At 39.2% G+C, this 17,524-nt stretch overlaps 1 protein-coding gene across 1 annotated transcript; it reads right to left on the bottom strand.

Annotated features, from left to right (window-relative positions):
* Positions 1–888: 888 nt before the first annotated feature.
* Positions 889–17,444, bottom strand: mcm10 (minichromosome maintenance 10 replication initiation factor). The gene is made up of 17 exons (XM_057855148.1): positions 13,846–17,444; positions 13,694–13,735; positions 11,472–11,717; positions 11,081–11,392; positions 10,815–11,013; positions 8,477–8,642; positions 8,238–8,405; positions 6,446–6,562; positions 6,170–6,360; positions 6,017–6,105; positions 5,835–5,948; positions 5,329–5,760; positions 3,216–3,340; positions 3,008–3,121; positions 2,780–2,925; positions 2,648–2,690; positions 889–1,086 (listed from the first exon to the last, which is right to left on the bottom strand). Exons 2-17 carry the CDS (start codon positions 13,698–13,700, stop codon positions 1,003–1,005), a joined length of 2,553 nt encoding a protein of 850 aa, XP_057711131.1. The 5' UTR covers positions 13,701–13,735; positions 13,846–17,444; the 3' UTR covers positions 889–1,002.
* Between the last annotated feature and the right edge of the window lie 80 nt (positions 17,445–17,524).

Here is a 17,524-nt window from a genome sequence, read left to right on the forward strand (position 1 = left end):
GCTACAGTCAGGTACTATTGGAGCCACCTACCATCGCGTTTGCAACGGCGTCTTCCCCACTCCTGCTCTGCTCTCTCGTCCCGTGAGTCCGTCTCTCTCTCAGACTTTTTTTATTCAACCAACTTAGTAACGCATAGTAACGCACGCCTTTCCCGCCTCAGTAACGGTAACGGCGTTGCCAAGATGAGAAAAGTACTTAATTAGATTACTCATTACTGAAAAAAATAACGCCGTTTGTAACGCCGTTATATTTTAACACCGTTATTAACAACACTGTTTACATGTCACTTGCTGTTCATTTTAGGGCATTTACAGGTCATTTTCTGTTCAGTTTGAGTGGCTGCCTATTTATTTGGGTGATTCCTAGGTCATTTCCTGTTCTGTAACTCAAAATAAACAGGAAGAAACCCATAAAATGCCCCAAAATCAACAGGAAGTAACTGAAAATGAACACATAAATGACCTTAAATGGCCCACAATTACCTCACTGCCTGACATTGACAACTACCGGCCATAGATGTTCAAGCCGTTTGAAGTGGGAGGGGAACACCCTCCTAATTTAAATGGATTGGACGTCTACTAATGATAAACTCATTCCAATTCACAGCAGAAGCTTGTTTTTCTGTTAATTAGTTGTTTGTAGAATATCCTAGAATGATTTCCTGACTAATGTATCGATAATCGTTGTATCGTCAGATCATCGTTATCGTGAGCTTTGTATCGCAAATCTTATCGTATCGTGAGGTACTAAGAGGTTCCCACTCCTATTTGAATGCATTACTGACCTTTCATCTTCCAAATTTTTGGAAATACATTTTTTTTTCCTGCGGTCTATGGAACACAATATTCAAAGAGAACACCCTATAATCTAGTTAGTAATGCCAGCAATTTGAGGGGGGAAAAAAAACATTATTTTAATGATTTAAAATGCATGTTTGTTGCCATCATCGGTTACGAAAAAGTTTTAAAATCATTTAATAAAAGACTAAACTAAAATCGGTTCTACTTAAGACTGTTTAGGAATCTCCCGTGCTCTTCCCCTCGAGGTTTGAGAAGCTCCGCGCCAATATTTGGTCCTTTTTTCTCCTAGAATGGCGATAAGAACAAAATATTTCATCCTTGTGTTCTCCCAAAAAATGCAGACTATACATAAAAATTATGGTTGATAACAATGACCTCTTTTCATGAGACAACACTGTCAAAATGACACTTTGACGCAATGAAAAGTCTGGGTGCAGCTGATATAATTTATTTTCCCCTCAAAATATAGTCATTAATATTAGTGCTGCAACGATTAATCGATTACCTCGAGTATTCAATTAGAAAAAAATATTCGAATTAAATTTTGTTGCCTCGAGTATTCGTTTAATTAAAGTGTCGTTTGAATGGTTTATTTCAAAAATGTTTGCATTCAGTTTTTTTGATTAGGGTGGATACACTGCCCTCTGGTCTGCCTCTTTTCACATGGCTGAATCCAAAAGCTCCCTGTTGAGACCAACGTAAGTTAAGTTTTTGTTTGAGCTAATGTTTTTTTAATGCATTCGTAATTTAGTTTATAGGTATATTTAGCCGTTTTTTTGTGGGGATATGTGTCTAAACCATTTGTTTAGAGCATTGTTAAAAAAAACTTTTGCATTTTGTAGCATTTAAGCTAGCGGACTTTTTCTATGTAAGTTAGTCAATTCTTTTGTTTTACAAAGATCCTCATTTTTTTAAATAAACTTATACCGTTTGAGGCTCAGCTCAGGTATTTTAATTTTTCATGTTCCTTATCCGATTACTCAATTATTCGAACTAACTAGTCCATCGATTAATCGACTACTAAAATATTCGATAGCTGCAGCCCTAATAAATATATAAACCCCTGGCAACAAAAGTGAGTACACCTGTTAGAAACTACGTACATCCCTAAATGTCCAAATTGTGTAATGCTTGTCATTTTCCCTCCAAAATGTCATGCGTTACAGGGGTGCTCAGACCATACGCTGCACTCTACATCAAATTGGTGTGCATGGCTGTCACCCCAGGAGGAAGCCTATTCTGAAGACGGTACACAAGAAAGCCCGCCCTTCTCATCAGACCATAGGACATGGTTCCAGTAATCCATGTGCTTTGTTGACATGTCTTCAGCAAATTGTTTGCAGGCTTTCTTGTGTACCGTCTTCAGAAGAGGCTTCCTCCTGGGGTGACAGCCATGCACACCAATTTGATGTTGAGTGCAGCGTATGGTCTGAGCACTAACTGGCTGACCCCCCACCTCTTCAATCTCTGCAGCAATTCTGACAGCACTCCTGTAACGAGTCACATGACATTTTGGAGGGAAAATGACAAGCCGTTCTCAATTTGGACATTTAGGGATTTAGGTAGTTTCTAAGGGATGTACTCACTTTTGTTGCAAAGGGTTTGTATATTAAGGGCTATATTTTAAGCGGAAAATAAATGAACTCTATTAAATAAGCTGCACACAGACTACTTTTCATTGTGTCAAAGTGTCATTTTGTCAGTGTTGTCCCATGAAAAGATATACTTAAACATCTGCAGAAATGCGAGGGGTGTACTCACTTTTGTGATACACTGTATTTTCTACCACTGAATTATTAACACTTTTGTATTTTAAAACCTTCTTTAAAGAAGCAGGAAAATATACCTTCAGCATTCCATCCCGTTGCCATTTAAACAGGCCGCAATTACTATAAAAAAAAGGGAAAAAGTATATGTTAAAGTGTTTGTACTTTCTACACTGGGCATTCAATCCATTTTTTTTTCTAAAGCACAATACCTGCAGTGTTTGTGCGGCAGTCTGTCAAGCGCGATGGCTCTTTGTCCGCATGGACACTTGAAGAAACGTTTGACGGCGTCGTGCCAGTGCAGCGGGTGATTCTCCCCAACGCAGCGGTCCGCCGGTTTGAAATAAGTGTAGTTACACTAAAATCAAAAGGGAAAAAAGGTGACCTTTCTTCACGATGGCAGTGATCATTCCCGGTCATCGAGGCGAGCGAAAAATGACCTTTTTACAGGAAACGGCACGACACTTCATCTCTCGGATTCCCTTCATTTTCTCCTCCAGCTGCTCCTTCTTTACTAGTGCGTCAAAGTATTGCTCCTGTAGCTGATATTCAGCCTGGGAGGGTCACCAAAAATAAACATTCAAGTCACACAACATATTTTGAACTCATTTTGTCTACTTTATTTGCTGTGTTTTGAGCGTGTCGTACCGCCTGTAGGGCAGCTCCATGGATGGATTTGGCGTTGAGGATTTTTTGAAAGGCCTCCGACTGAATGTAGCTGAGCTCATCTCGCTTTCTTTTCTCAGCTGGCTCCAAATCAACATCCTCCGATTCTGTTTCACAGGAGGAACAAAAAAATAGCTTACTTTTCAAGTATTTACAGGTCAGGCACTATATAAATCAAAACATTAAAAAAGATGTTGCTGAGGGATTTTTACAGACTTTTATAGCTCACCCAACAAGAATACTGTCTAAATTATATAACGGTCTCCTGATGAGTAAAGGGGGGAGCACACATTTTGTGAAGGAGAAATGGGAAAAAGAAGGGAGTATTATTATTACAGAAGAAGAATGGACTGATATATGTAACACACAATGGATTACGACGAGGTCAAGCAACTGGCGTGAATTTTGTTGGAAGAACACAATGAGGTTTTTTGTTACACCTGTCCAGAAAAAAATATCAAGGAATGGGAGATGCATGTGGGAGATGCAGCAGTAGCAGAGCGAATCATTTTCATATATTCTGGGTTGGTTGGACATTCATTATCACCTACATAAAAAAATAATTTTGACATCCCCATGTCCTTTGCTAACATGTACCTATGTAAAATAAACGTGCAACAAATTAGCAATAATGAAAAGAAACTCATTCATATCTTATTTGCTGCAAGCAAAAAAAGCATTGACAAGAAAGTGGCTCAAACCTGAAAGACCAACAACAGATGACTGGATTGAGGTCGTTAGAGAGATTTTTATTATGGAGAGGCTCTCTTACGCAATAAAGCTACAACTGGACATGTTTTATGTGATGTGGACAAAATGGACAGAATATGTTAAGCCTGTACGAAGTGATTTTGATTAATATATGATCATACATAATGATTTCTTGTACTGTATGTAAAAGGTATTTTAAGATTGTATGCCAAATATATTATGCCAGTTTGCTCTCCCACAGCTATTACACGCGCACTCCCAAGCTATTATGAAGAATACAGTGTTAGCCCATAATCATGTGCTTACCGGTGATTGCTCACATTCTGCTGATAAGTAGATACACACATATATGTTGATTCATCACACAACGTCTCAGTACTTTTCCACCAAGCTACAGTATTTTGAGTGCAAATGTGTGTTCAAAACAAAGATATCTTGCCTGCTCAGGAGTGTGACTTTTAATTCACTCAGGAAGCACTGTTCAATCAATGACTAGAATACTGCCACGTTGGACAACAGTGTTGTAACTGTATTCCGCCTATCAACAAACTCTCAATAAAAGTTAGCAGCGCGGGGGAGTTCGGAGAGAGACTTCGATGAGACATTGGTCGTGGAACATGTCTCCTGGCTCTCCCAACCTGCAGGTTGAAAAATGTCAACTCTCTGACTCATCTCACTTTATGCCCTGCCTTTTGTCAGCTTGCCTTGGGTAAATAACTAACTTAAAGAACGAGTCTTAGACCCAACAGGTAGAGTGATGTAATAGGTTCCCTGCTCCTTGGTCTATGTTTTTTGTAGAGGTGCGCGATAATTATCGGTCCGATAATAGGAATTATGACGTGATCCCAATAAATCCGATAACATAATATATTATCGGCACTACTAATAATATTTTTGGCACGGTGTCGGATTGGGATTTGTGCGTTTGTTTCCACTCCTGTTTTTCCAGTATGCAAAGTTTTGTTACTGTCTTTGTTTTGTTCATTATAATAATGTTCATGTCATCATGAAAATTCTGGATCGGTCAAAGGTAAATACAAGCTGAATCAACCACTAGTATTTTTGACCTACAGGTGTTCAAAAACTCAGGTGAATGTACATTTGAAAAATTGTATATATATTATCGGTTATCGTATCGGTATCGGCCTTGAGGAGCAGGAAGTTATCGATATCGGTTTCAAAAAATGGAAATCGTGCACCCCTAGTTTTTTGTTTTGTTTGTAAAAAGGAAAAGCAACTGAAATCTGTAAAATCTCTTCGTATTGTACGTTGAAAGAACAATATGCTTTTCAATAAAAAAAACTGTCAATTTAAAAAAAAAAAAAAAAAAAGCTTATTGGACATTTATCACCGTCAATGGCATTGAACCATCAGCTTCCCGTACCATTAGGTGGCGTGAGGTTTTTCTCCACACGTGCGCTGATCTCGCTGCTGCTTGTCCTCTTCCTCTTGACGGCATTTGGGTCCTCCTTGTCCAGCGCCATCCCCTTTGCTCTCAGTTTCTTTAGAGCGGCCATCTTGGCGGCCGACAGGCTCGGCGCGGGGGGCGGGCTGGCGTCGAAGAAGAGGACGTCCTCGCCTTTTGAGAGGCCTCCACCTAGCGTGGGGGTTTGCGGCGTGGCGGGACTTTGACCAGACTTGGGGACGATGGGAGCCGCTTTAGGAGATGTCAGTAAAGAGGCCGGGGTCGACTTTGGCGTCGCACCCTCCGGTCGTCTTCGGTTCATCAGGAATTCCCTGTGCTTTTGTTTTTGTTGCTTCAAAAGGTCGGAAGCGGAGATGGACTGAAGGGGAGATCCTTGTGAACCTTTAGAGACTGGTGAAGACAAGAAATAAAAAGTAAACTGAGCCTCCGTGTTTAAATCGCGCACATTCGTCTGGGTTATGTACCCGTTGTATTCCCCTGCGTCAGGTGCTTTTTGAGCTGTAGCGCCCCTGGCGACGGCATCAACATCAAACTCTTGAATTCATTTGAACAATTGGAAACTTCACCAGACTTCATTGCTACACGACGCAAAAAATAAACGTGTTTATTGAAGTGACATTTAAGCGTGAAATATAGTCTGTCTCACCAAGCATTTTCGCCTCAAGAATGTGACGAGCGGAACCCCTCACAAAGAGCTTGTCCAGAGTCGTCTGTCCTGCTTTTTTAGATTTGGATCTGCAAACCATATGCGCGTGAATAGAAAAACGACTTCATATCCAACATCCCGAGAGAGACTTACAGTGACGCTGCGCAGGCGGCCGACGACACGCCGCCGTAGTGGAATCCGTCCTGACAGATGCGCTCCCTTAGGCTGACGCCTTTCATCTTATTGGGCGCCTTTCCGGAAAACGCCGACTGCAGCTCGGACCGCTTGGAGCTCATCTTTTTGTACTGAGCTTTGACGTGATACTGGCAGTACTGGCACTCATACTGTCACAGGGAGAAAGGCACACCATTAGCTACAAAAATGTCAGCAGCTTTTCATTTCTTTGTCGAACGCCTGCTCGTTTGTTACCAAGTTTACAAGCTGAGAGCAGGGGTCTCCATTTTTCTTCATTGCTTTGCATGTGCCGTAATCTTGAGCTTCGCCTAGTAACAAAACTTTCTGCGGATGATCTACTGTCAAGCTAACCTGCACACATTCACAATAGATTTCATAGTATCAGATCAAGTAAAGTTTTAAAAGTTAATAGTTTTTGCTAGGGCTGCAGCTATCGAATATTTTATTAGGGTTGTTCCGATCATGTTTTTTTGCTCCCGATCTGATCCCGATCGTTTTAGTTTGAGTATCTGCCGATCCCGATATTTCCCGATCCGATTGCTTTATTTTTTGCTCCCGATTCAATTCCAATTATTCCCGATAATTTTTCCCAATCATATACATTTTGGCAATGCATTAAGAAAAAAATGAATAAAACTCGGACGAATATATACATTCAACATACAGTACATAAATACTGTATTTGTTTATTATGACAATAAATCCTCCAGATGGCATTTACATTATTAACATTCTTTCTGTGAGAGGGATCCACGGATAGAAAGACTTGTAATTCTGAAAGGATAAATGTGACTTTGTATATTGTGACTAAATATTGCCATCTAGTGTATTTGTCGAGCTTTCAGTAAATGATACTGTAGCCATTTAACTGTTCTGCCCAAATGCATGATGGGAAGTGGAACCATGACTGTGCGTAGTGGCACCAATTGATATATCTTCTCTGCGTTGGTAAATAACATAGGGTGTAAAGAAAAAGATCAACTACTACCTTTCTTCTCCACATTGCTTTCCCACGATATTTCTAATTGTTGAGAGAGGGATTTTAAGGCTTTAGCCAAGTAAAACAAGGCTCCAAAGACTGCCAAAATTCACTCTACTCATTTTACGCTGCCTTTTAGCTCTATATATATATACATAGGTAAATCGGCGCCATTATAGATTGAACGCGACAATGCGTGAGTGGGTCGTGCAGCGCATGCGTTAATTACGTTAAATATTTTAACGTGATTAATTGTTAAAAAATTCATTACCGCCATTAACGCGATAAATTTGATAGCCTTATTTTAAGCCAAAACTAAAGACTCTGGATGAGTGCAAGACATTTTGTCTGTAACGTTAAATACAATTAAAAGACGATTTAATTTAAAATATATATATATATTAAAAAAAGGCATGTCCGATATTTTTTTTGCCGATTCCGATACTTTGAAAATGACGTGATCAGACCCGATCAATTCTTTAATTTTAGTAATCGTTTACTCGATGGACTAGTTCGAATAATCGAGTAATTGGATAAGGAACATAAAAAATTAAAATACCTGAGCTGAGCCTCAAACGGTATATATATCTTTTTAATGAGGCTCTATGTACAACAAAAGAACAATTGGCAAACTTACATAGAAAAGGTCCGCTAGCTTAAATGCTATAAAATGCTAACTTTTTTTTTTTTTTTTTTTCACAATGCTCTTAACAAATGGTTCAGACACATATTCGCACAATAAACAGCTAAATATACCTACAAACTAAATTAAGAATGCATGAAAAAACATTAGCTCAAACAAAAACTTAGCTTTCGTTGGTCCTAACAAGGAGCAGTTGGATTCAGCCATGTGAAAAGAGGCAGACCAGAGGGCAGTGTATCCACCGTCATCAATAAAACTAAATGCAAACACTTTCAAAATAAACCATTACAACGCCACTTTAGTTAAACGAATACTCGAAGCAACAAAATTGAATTTGAATATTTCTTTTCTAATCAAATACTCGAGTTAATCGATTAATCGTTGCAGCACTAGTTTTTGCTCACCCCGTCATAGCCGTCTTTTTGTTTCATGGAGTTGGGGTTGAGAAGTCCAATGACGGTGCCTGCCTCGGTTTTCCAGTGCTCCTTGTGGACGTCGCCGAACAGCAAAAGCGACACAAACACGTCCAAGTTGTGAAGGTCATTCAACTTCCAGATGCTAAATGTTTTACCCTGAGTCGACAGTGAAGTTATAATTTGTTGTTGTTGTTTTTTTTTGTCTCGGGAAATTGCAAGTTACTTACACTACTGCTGCTCTGTGGCGTTGCTTTGCTGACCAGCACGCCAAATGTCACCCAGTCGCTGTCCTCCAGCTTCTCCCTCTGCAGGCGCTCCGGCACCTGCGACAGGCGGATTAGTCGTCGGTCAGCCATTTTGCGGTCCATGTCGCTGGATGAAACACGTGGCTTTCTGAAATAAAAAAATTAAAAAACACAAATTTGAATGTGTGCGCAATTTTGGGCTGCCATGATTCATCGACTTATCAAATCACAAATGAATCGATTAATTTTGATAGTTGAATCAAATAGGGGACCGCACGGATGCTATTTAGACTGCAAGGCTGCGTGACGTCACCATTGTTAACCGGAAGTGTCGACATAGAAGTGCGCTCGCATACAACCCATGCTGGTACTGCTTGTTTCTGCCGGTAATCTTACGAAAAAAGAACACGCCGAGTAAACACTGCTGGTATGGAACTTGTAGAAACGACTCTGGACATTACGACATATGCAGGATGTTTTCTTCATACGTTTCCCCAAGCCAAAAACTCCAAGGAAAAAAATGTGAACAATGGATCAACTTGTGCGGACGTCTAAAAGACCAGTTTAATGCCAGCAAGGTGAAACCATTCAACTTCATATGCAGTAAACATTTTGTTGGGGGCCATGGTCCTACAGATGACAATCCTGATCCATTGCCTGCCCCGAAGAGGTAAGCCATTTTGACATTTTAATTTATTTTTTTTAGCGTGGAGTTTTGCCGTGCTGCCTCTGTCTGACAATGACGGACCAAAAAAAATTAAAATGGTATCTGACTGCCACTGTTGTTACCTTTCTTGTTGTAAAGAAGCAACATTAGTAAGGAGGAAGGGTAAATAAATTAATAGAATTAAGATTTGTTATTAATAAAAATATTAAAAATGTTCATTGGCTGTCACCGAGTAGCATTTGCGATTGCTACACAAAAATAGCAATATAAATTACCCCCAAAAACGGTCAGAGACGTAAGACAACCAGAGGATATACTATATAAGAAAGATGGGGCATACGGTGGTTAAGGATAGCTTTTTGAAACAGGAGAATGGCGTAAGGCAATGCGCACAAGAAAAAGGTGTCGATAGAAAAGCTAAGTCTGGATCAGGTCGGGTTTTTTCAGCCCTCGACACTCAAGCCGTCTGTTTAACTCAGTACTTCTCAAATAGTGGGGCGGGCCACCCCAGGGGAGCGCAGAGCAATGCTGGGGGTGGCGCATGTGACCTTGGGGAACATACTTTTTTGTCGTACTAGAAGAAAGTGTAATTGCACATCCACTCAGTGGGTGGCAGTGCCGCTCTCATTTTCAGCGTGTGTGCAGTACTTTTGAACCCAACAAGAGCACACAGCAAAGAGCACTGAAGATATGAAAAGCTAAGACAAGGAACTATGACGAAGCATATGTAGCATTTAGCTTTTGGCTTTGTCTTTTAGTACAGTGGGAGACGAGGAAAGACCAGGCCGTCTACTTTGTCTAAAAAGGTTCGTAGCGGACAGCAGGAATTTTTTTTTTTCAGCGAGTGCCAAAATTTGCCAGCAATCCTCCCGCTTTGTCAGTGTTACATCAGTAACAGCGAGCACGGTTAGCATAATATAAGGTGGCATACCAGGTTGCTCAGTGCAAAATAACCCCACACCTCAGCAAAGGAGCTGATACTGCCTGCAGCAAAAAGAAAAACTGTCCCACTGCCCACTTTTTGTTCTATTAAATTTTTTTTTTTGGTCTAATTGTTTGACATATTGTCTTCATGCTTGATGTTGCTAATCAGTTTGAATTTATTATTATTTATTGATTTCATTAAACGGTCAAAAAATGTATCGAATGTATTTTTACAGAATGATGTGTTTTTGTTGTTGTTTTTTTTTTACACTTTATTGTAAGTTGATCTCTATTACTTTTCTCTTTAATATTAAAAATAAGTTAAATAACACAATGTTATGCAGAGTTGTACTTACAATAATAAGAATTTTATATACAAATGATACTACAGTATATTTACAGTGGTGGCAGAGAGTTGGGGGGGCGCGGAACGTTTACATCTTCCTGGTGGGGGGGGGTGACAGAAAATAATTGAGAAGCACTGCTTAAACTGAACATTTATATGTTCTTCCACATCTTTACCAGTGCATTTGGTACCAGGGACATCATTTTCAGGCAGAATTGGTGGTAAACATCTCATTCGTACACTATTTACATGCATCTCGCATGAGGGACAAATGCAAGTTTGACCCCCCCCAAACAACAGTTGCTAACATCATGAATATTAATGAGCAAGGGTGACGTGGCACGTGCGGTAGGCTATTGAAACTTCCTAAAATAAATGCTGACCTGAGGCGCAATCCAGAGTATTTTTCCATTGCTACGTCTTTGGGAAGAGAGTCCACTTTAGGCGGCCCGGCTGAAGAGGTCGGACAAGGTCTGCTGTGGAAGGTTGTCGACGGGCGCCTAGGAGTCGCTGCTTTGCTTGTGCTTTCCACTGGCAGGAAGGAGCTTCCCATCTTAATCTCCACTAATGGCACCCGAGATTCTGATATAAAAAAAAAGATAAATTAGTTGCGCAAATATTAGCATATTCAATCATGTGATCAGATTACCCGGTGAAGTGGTGGGTTTGGTTTGGTGGGCCACTCTTGCTTTACGTTTAAAAGAATCAGCGTTGCTCAACTCAGAGATAAAGTCAGAGGACTCTTGGATCTTTTGGCTTTCTCCTTTAACTGGATTGGATGATTTCATTTTGTCACCCTCTGATAGACTCTTGATCTTCTGTGTCACAGCAGCTGGTTTATCAGGAGTACATTTGGGAGACGAGGCTTTCAGAGTAGGTGAGATTGTAGAGGAAGTACTTTGGCTCGCTTCCAGCTGCTTCTGCAACGCTTGCATTTTTGCCTGCATTTGCCTCAACTCTTCTAAAAATGACAAAAGAGACAAAAGACCTCAACTAAACATCTCGAGGTGTTCCCCATGAGAAATGACGCAGATACAAACCTTGTAAATCTTCTCGTGACCTGTTATGACTCTCACTTGCTTTGCTTATAGGCGATTTAGGGACTTGCTCTTCTTTTTCACAATCATCATCATCATCGCCAAAGAGCTCTGACAGCTCATCCACCGATTCTCGTCCTTCCTCATAGTCTTCCTCGGCGTCATTGTCAAACAGGCCGTCCAAATCTACTTCGTGCTGCTGCTCAGTTTCACCCATTAGGGCTGTCAAAACATCCAGATCATCTTCACCTGAACAAAGAATACAAAAATTCCTTTCCATTTTCATAGCTTCGAGGGGTCGTTAACCCATTGGCAGCCATTGACTGCGATGAACGTCCAATCCATTTTGACTGTGAGAGGCTGGCAGCAAGTCGTCGCGTTAGGGCTGTAACTAACAATTATTTGTATAATTGATCAACTGGACGATTAATTAATCGAATAATCGGAGAAATGTCACTTTTTTCAACTACCTTCACAACTTAACTTGAAGTTGTTTTAGGCATGTTGTAAGTAACAATGACAAAATGGATGAATATTTCCTTCAAAAATGATATTTTATTACAACAGACTGATTAGCATGATCGCTAACTAGCTTACTGCTCCATGCTAAGTAGTAACGTCTCATCAAAAAATTATAGAAACAATACAATTAGCTTCAATTACCGACCTCTCACAGAGGCACACTGGATCTAACAACACAAAACACAATCTAACTCGACATTTTGTGATATTATTCAGAAACCCAAACTGAGTGTAGCAGTGAACTCTCTCTCTCTTGTTCTAAACACTGGCGCGCGTGTGCAGCCTCACATTACATACAAACAAGGACCCAAACGGGAATGCTCTTGCTGCCGGCAAAAATCAAATTAGTTGGCAACTTATTTATCGATTTTTAATTAGTGCTGCAATGATTAATCGATTAACTCGAGTAATTCGATTAGAAAATTCAAGTGGTGTTGTAATGTTTTTTTTTGTTTGAGCTAATGGTTTTTAATGCATTCGTAATTTAGTTTATAGGTATATTTAGCTGTTTTTTGTGGGAGTATGTGCACTTTGAACCGTTTGTTAAGCGCATTGCAAAAAAAATTTTTTAAAAATAACAGAATTTAAGGTAAAGACTTTTGATATGTAAATTTGCCAATTAAATTTTGCTGCTTCGAGTACTTGTTTAATTAAAGTAGCGTTGTAATGGTTTGTTTTCAAAGTGTTTGCATTTCATTTTATTGTTTTGGGTGGATACACTGCCCTCTAGTGGCAACTGTGAATATGACATAACTCATTTCACATGGCTGAATACCGATGCTCCCTGTTAAGATCAACATAAGCTAAGTTTTTGTTTGAGCTAATGGTTTTTAATGCATTCGTAATTTAGTTTACAGGAATATTTAGCCATTTTTTTGTGGGAATATGTGTTTGAACCATTTATTAAGAGCATTGTAAGCAAAAAAAAAAAAAAAAAGCATTTTATTATTGCATTTAAGCTAGCGGACCTTTGCTATGTAAGTTAGCCAATTACATTTTGCTGCTTCGAGTATTTGTTTAATTGAAGTAGCGTTGTAATGGTTTGTTTTGCAAGTGTTTGCATTTAGTTGTATTGATTTGGGTGGAAACATTGCCCTCTAGTGGTAGCAGTGAATACGACATAACTTATTTTACATGGCTGAATCCAGATGCTCCCTGTTAAGACCAACATAGTTAGGTTTTTTTTAGCTAATGGTTTTTAATGCATCTATAATGTAGTCTATAGGAATATTTAGCCGTTTTTTTGTGGGAATATGTGTTTGAACCATTTGTTAAGAGCATTGTAACAAAAAACAAAAAAAACATTTTATTATTGCATTTAAGCTAGCTGACTATTGCTATGTAAATTAGCCAATTGTTCTTCAGGTGTACTTAGATCCTCATTTATTTATTTATTTTTTTTAAACAGTTTGAGGCTCACTCAGGTATTTTTATTTTTTTCCTTATCAGATTAATCGATTATTCGAACTAAATAGTTCATCGATTAATCGACTACTAACAATCTATCGCTGCAGCCCTAATTTTAATCGATTAGTTGTGGCAGCCTTAGATCGCGGCAAGCCCTCCCAGTCAAAATGAATTGGACGTCAATGACACGGAACCATGAGCGTTGACTACCAGTAATTCCAGTTCAAATCAATTGGACGTCTATCACCGTCAGTGACAGGCAATGAGATTTAAAAAACATCTGTAGACCTACTTACTCTCCATTTGTAGACCAGTGTCCACAAAAAACCGCAGTCGATCTACAAAAAGACATCATTTGAGGGGAAACTCTGCATTAGCCATTTTGTATTTACCGCCTTTAAATATAGAAAATAACGTATTTTAATTAGTCAAAAGACGGCCAACTTACACAACAATGGGACAAATTCACAAATCGTGTCTTCAGTTTCTGACAACGGGACCGAAACGTGCTTCGATTCGATATTTTAAAACTATCTGACTACTGAAGGTGTAAATGTGACTATATTTTATTTGTTTACAAAGACTCTTTACTGCTGAAACGAGGGAGAAAATCTAAACTGGCGCTCAACAAAGGACCCCGCTCTGCTGTCGTCATGTTGTAGGTGCCCCATTATGTGCCGGAGTTAAAAGGCAAACGCTTTTAGACATGTATTTACAATACAAAAGGGATACTAAAAACGGACACTATAAAACGCACAGCCTATAGGGAAAATACTGATGTACAATCATTCTCTTAAAAGATAGCTTAGAAAATTATAGCGACATGAAAGTGGGCGTGGCTCTATTTAACGAGGTCCGGGAGAGTAGAAAAAACTCAGTTTTACACTTGTTCTGTGTAATTTAAACAAACATCACTATGTTAGCGGTAGGTGTCAAAGAGGAAATATAGGTAAGGATGAACGAACAGATCAATGTGTATATTATTGTAAATATGAACTTAGTTTTAAGAAAATGGTTACTAGTATTGTTTTGTATTGTCTTCGAATGACATTAAAGTGGATTAACTTCAATACCGTATATAACTTCACAGGATGGAGGACAATGACCCAGTTCTCAGCGCTGTCAGGTGGCAGGAATTTCTACAGGACTTCAGCAAGGATGGAGACTACATCCTTGGCTTTGTGACAACCGAGTCAGGTGTCAACAATGTCATGGAATTATACAGCAGAGTGACTAAAACGACATTCTGCACTCGTCGCTCCACCTCCCTGCAGTTCGATCCACTCAAAAGCAAGACTAAGAAGTTCTGCACTCGATCTTTTGTTTTCTGCAGGACCACTGATGATGGAGTTCCCTTCACCTACGGTGGTATGAAGACACTTGAATGCCAGTATGGACCCAAAAGGGAGCACAAAAGAAAGTGATAATTCAGAGGAGAATATAAGGAACAAAGATGAAAACTGTGAATTACAAAAGAAGCCCCAAAGGAGACTTTCAACTAGTCACCAAATAGAAAGAATGTCGAGCCAAAATCTCAATTTGGCACATCTGCAGATTGCTAGAGTACGCCGTGACTGAAAAGAAGAATGTGACTATTTGGCAAACCAAAGCTAAAGAGAGGCTCCTGAAAGATTTGGAGGCAGGAAAGGACGTGAAGATCCAGAGCCGCTTTTACATCAGCTTTCCTCTACAGCGAGTGCAATCCCAGCACTCTGTGTTCATTCAAGAACAGTCGCACAAAGAGCCATCACTTCAAGCTCACAAAGTAAGTCTAATAACCCTGTACAGTATATGGCGGAAAACACAGACAAGCCTGAAAAAGCAGTTTCTGCTCTTGCACCCCTCTTTAAAATAAACTGCTGTATTTTAAGCCAAAAGAACTGTTGAGCTTGATAGAAAAATATGTCTATATGCTGCCATAGCAGATTCATGGCGCACTAAGCCTCCGAACTATTTTTAATTTGTGTTTTACCCTGAAAACCCCCGTTTACAGACATCGCGCAACCGCTTTTGTTTAAACCTAGCCATAAAAAGAAGGTAAGTATTAATATTTATTGTTCAAATTGTCTGTCATTTTTAGCTTAGAATTAGGGTTGTTCCGATCATGTTTTTTGCTCCCGATCTGATCCCGATCATTTTAGTTTGAGTATCTGCCGATCCCGATATTTCCCGATCCGATTGCTTTTTTTTTCTCCCGATTCACTTCCAATCATTCCGGATAATTTTTCCCAATCATATACATTTTGGCAATGCATTAAGAAAAAAATGAATAAAACTTGGACGAATATATACATTCAACATACAGTACATAAGTACTGTATTTGTTTATGACAATAAATCCTCAAAATGGCATTTACATTATTAACATTCTTTTTGCGAGAGGGATCCACGAATAGAAAGACTTGTGACTTTGTATATTGTGACTAAATATTGCCATTTAGTGTATTTGTTGAGCTTTCAGTAAATGATACTGAAGGCCATGCCCAAATGCATGATGGGAAGTGGAACCATGACTGTGCGTAGTGCTACCAATTGATATATCTTCTCTGCGTCGGGAAATAAGGTGTTAAGAAAAACATCAAATGCTACCTTTCTTTCCCACATTGCTTCCCATGATATTTCTAACTGTAGGGAGAAGGATTGTAAGGCTTTAGCCAATTAAAATAAGGCTCCAAAGCCTGCCAAAATTCACTCTACCCATTTTACGCTGCCTATTAGTTCTCTATATAGGTAAAACGGCGCCATTACAGATTGAGCGCGACAATGCGTGAGTGGGTCGTGCAGCGCATGCATTAATTGCGTTAAATATTTTAACGTGATACATTTTGTAAAAAATTTATTACTGCCGTTATTGGGATAAATTTGATAACCCTACCTTAAGCCTAAACTGAAGACTCTGGATAAGTGTAACATATTATGTCTGTAACGTTAAATACAATTAGAAAACAATTTAATTAATATATATATATTAAAAAAAGGCATGGCCGATATTTTTTGGCCGATTCCGATACTTTGAAAATGACGTGATCGGACCCGATCATCGGCATCTAATTGAGGTCCAAATTTTAGTTTAGATTTTTAAAAAATGACTTTTAAAAATTATTCACGCGCATATTTCAAACTTTTAATTGAATTACGTCACAATGAAAAATTTGGCGTCTGTAAAAAAGTCACGGATATCTACCTCATTACTATCGCTTAATTGTATTTTTTTTGTTAGTCGCATTTTCCCCGATGTGTTACATGATAAATAATCGATCCACAAAAAAAAAAAAAAAAAAAAAGGAAAAATAACATTTAAAAGAGTAACTGTAGCAAAAAGAAAATCTCAACCACTCGTTTGCGATTTCTACATCGCGACCCTTGTTATATCACCATGTTTCACCCATAAAACAAAACAAACAAAAATCCGGCTGTGGCCATTCACAGCTGTGTCTTGACACTCGGTGAAACATGCTTCATGGAGTTTTTGGATCAAAACAATGTAAGTACGCGGTAATATCATTAAAATCGTGGCGTCTTTAATTCTGCTCTCGCGTGTTCTCGCCTCCAATTAGGGTTTTGCTGTTTAAAATTTTTTCCTTCCTGTTCAAAATTTTTGTTCCCCCAGAAAATTGAGATTTTAAGCTTTCCAGTGATGTGTCTCACATGCATTTCGGACTATTTTGAAAGTTGGCCAAATTGAGGGTCTCTGATCGGAACTTCAAGTCACCTGAGTGTTTTCCGCCATATGTGAATCTATTTGTACAATTCACTACGTCCTACAGGTGACAAATCATGCAGATGAAGCTATCCGAAAAGCCAGATCGGAGCTCCAAGAGGAACTTGATGCAGTGTGGATGTTTTCCAAAAAATGCACTGATGTGGTTCCTTTGACTGAACTGAAGATTGCTGTCAAGGCTTTACACCACCATTTTATGATTAACTCCACATCAAAGCAAAAAGCGGAAGACTCATCAGCTTTGTTACCTGCGAAGCTGGCGAAAGTGGACACCTGTTTGCACACGTTTTATACACTTCAAGACTAAAACTTTATTTTTGTATAGTGGATGAGCCCTATTTATGTTCAGCTAATTTTTGAGTTAGCTCATGAGTAAGAAAACAACCAGTCACACACGAACCTGTTT

Source organism: Corythoichthys intestinalis, chromosome 13 (assembly GCF_030265065.1).
Source record: "Corythoichthys intestinalis isolate RoL2023-P3 chromosome 13, ASM3026506v1, whole genome shotgun sequence".
NCBI classification, from domain to species: domain Eukaryota; kingdom Metazoa; phylum Chordata; class Actinopteri; order Syngnathiformes; family Syngnathidae; genus Corythoichthys; species Corythoichthys intestinalis.

Excerpts from the sequence above, each read along its gene's own strand:
- mcm10 (XM_057855148.1), bottom strand. Across the intron at positions 5,949-6,016 it reads TCTTGAGGCGAAAATGCTTG|CAATGAAGTCTGGTGAAGTT; the intron begins GTGAGACAGACT and ends TGCGTCGTGTAG. Across the intron at positions 2,691-2,779 it reads CTGCCGCACAAACACTGCAG|TAATTGCGGCCTGTTTAAAT; the intron begins GTATTGTGCTTT and ends TTTTTTTTATAG.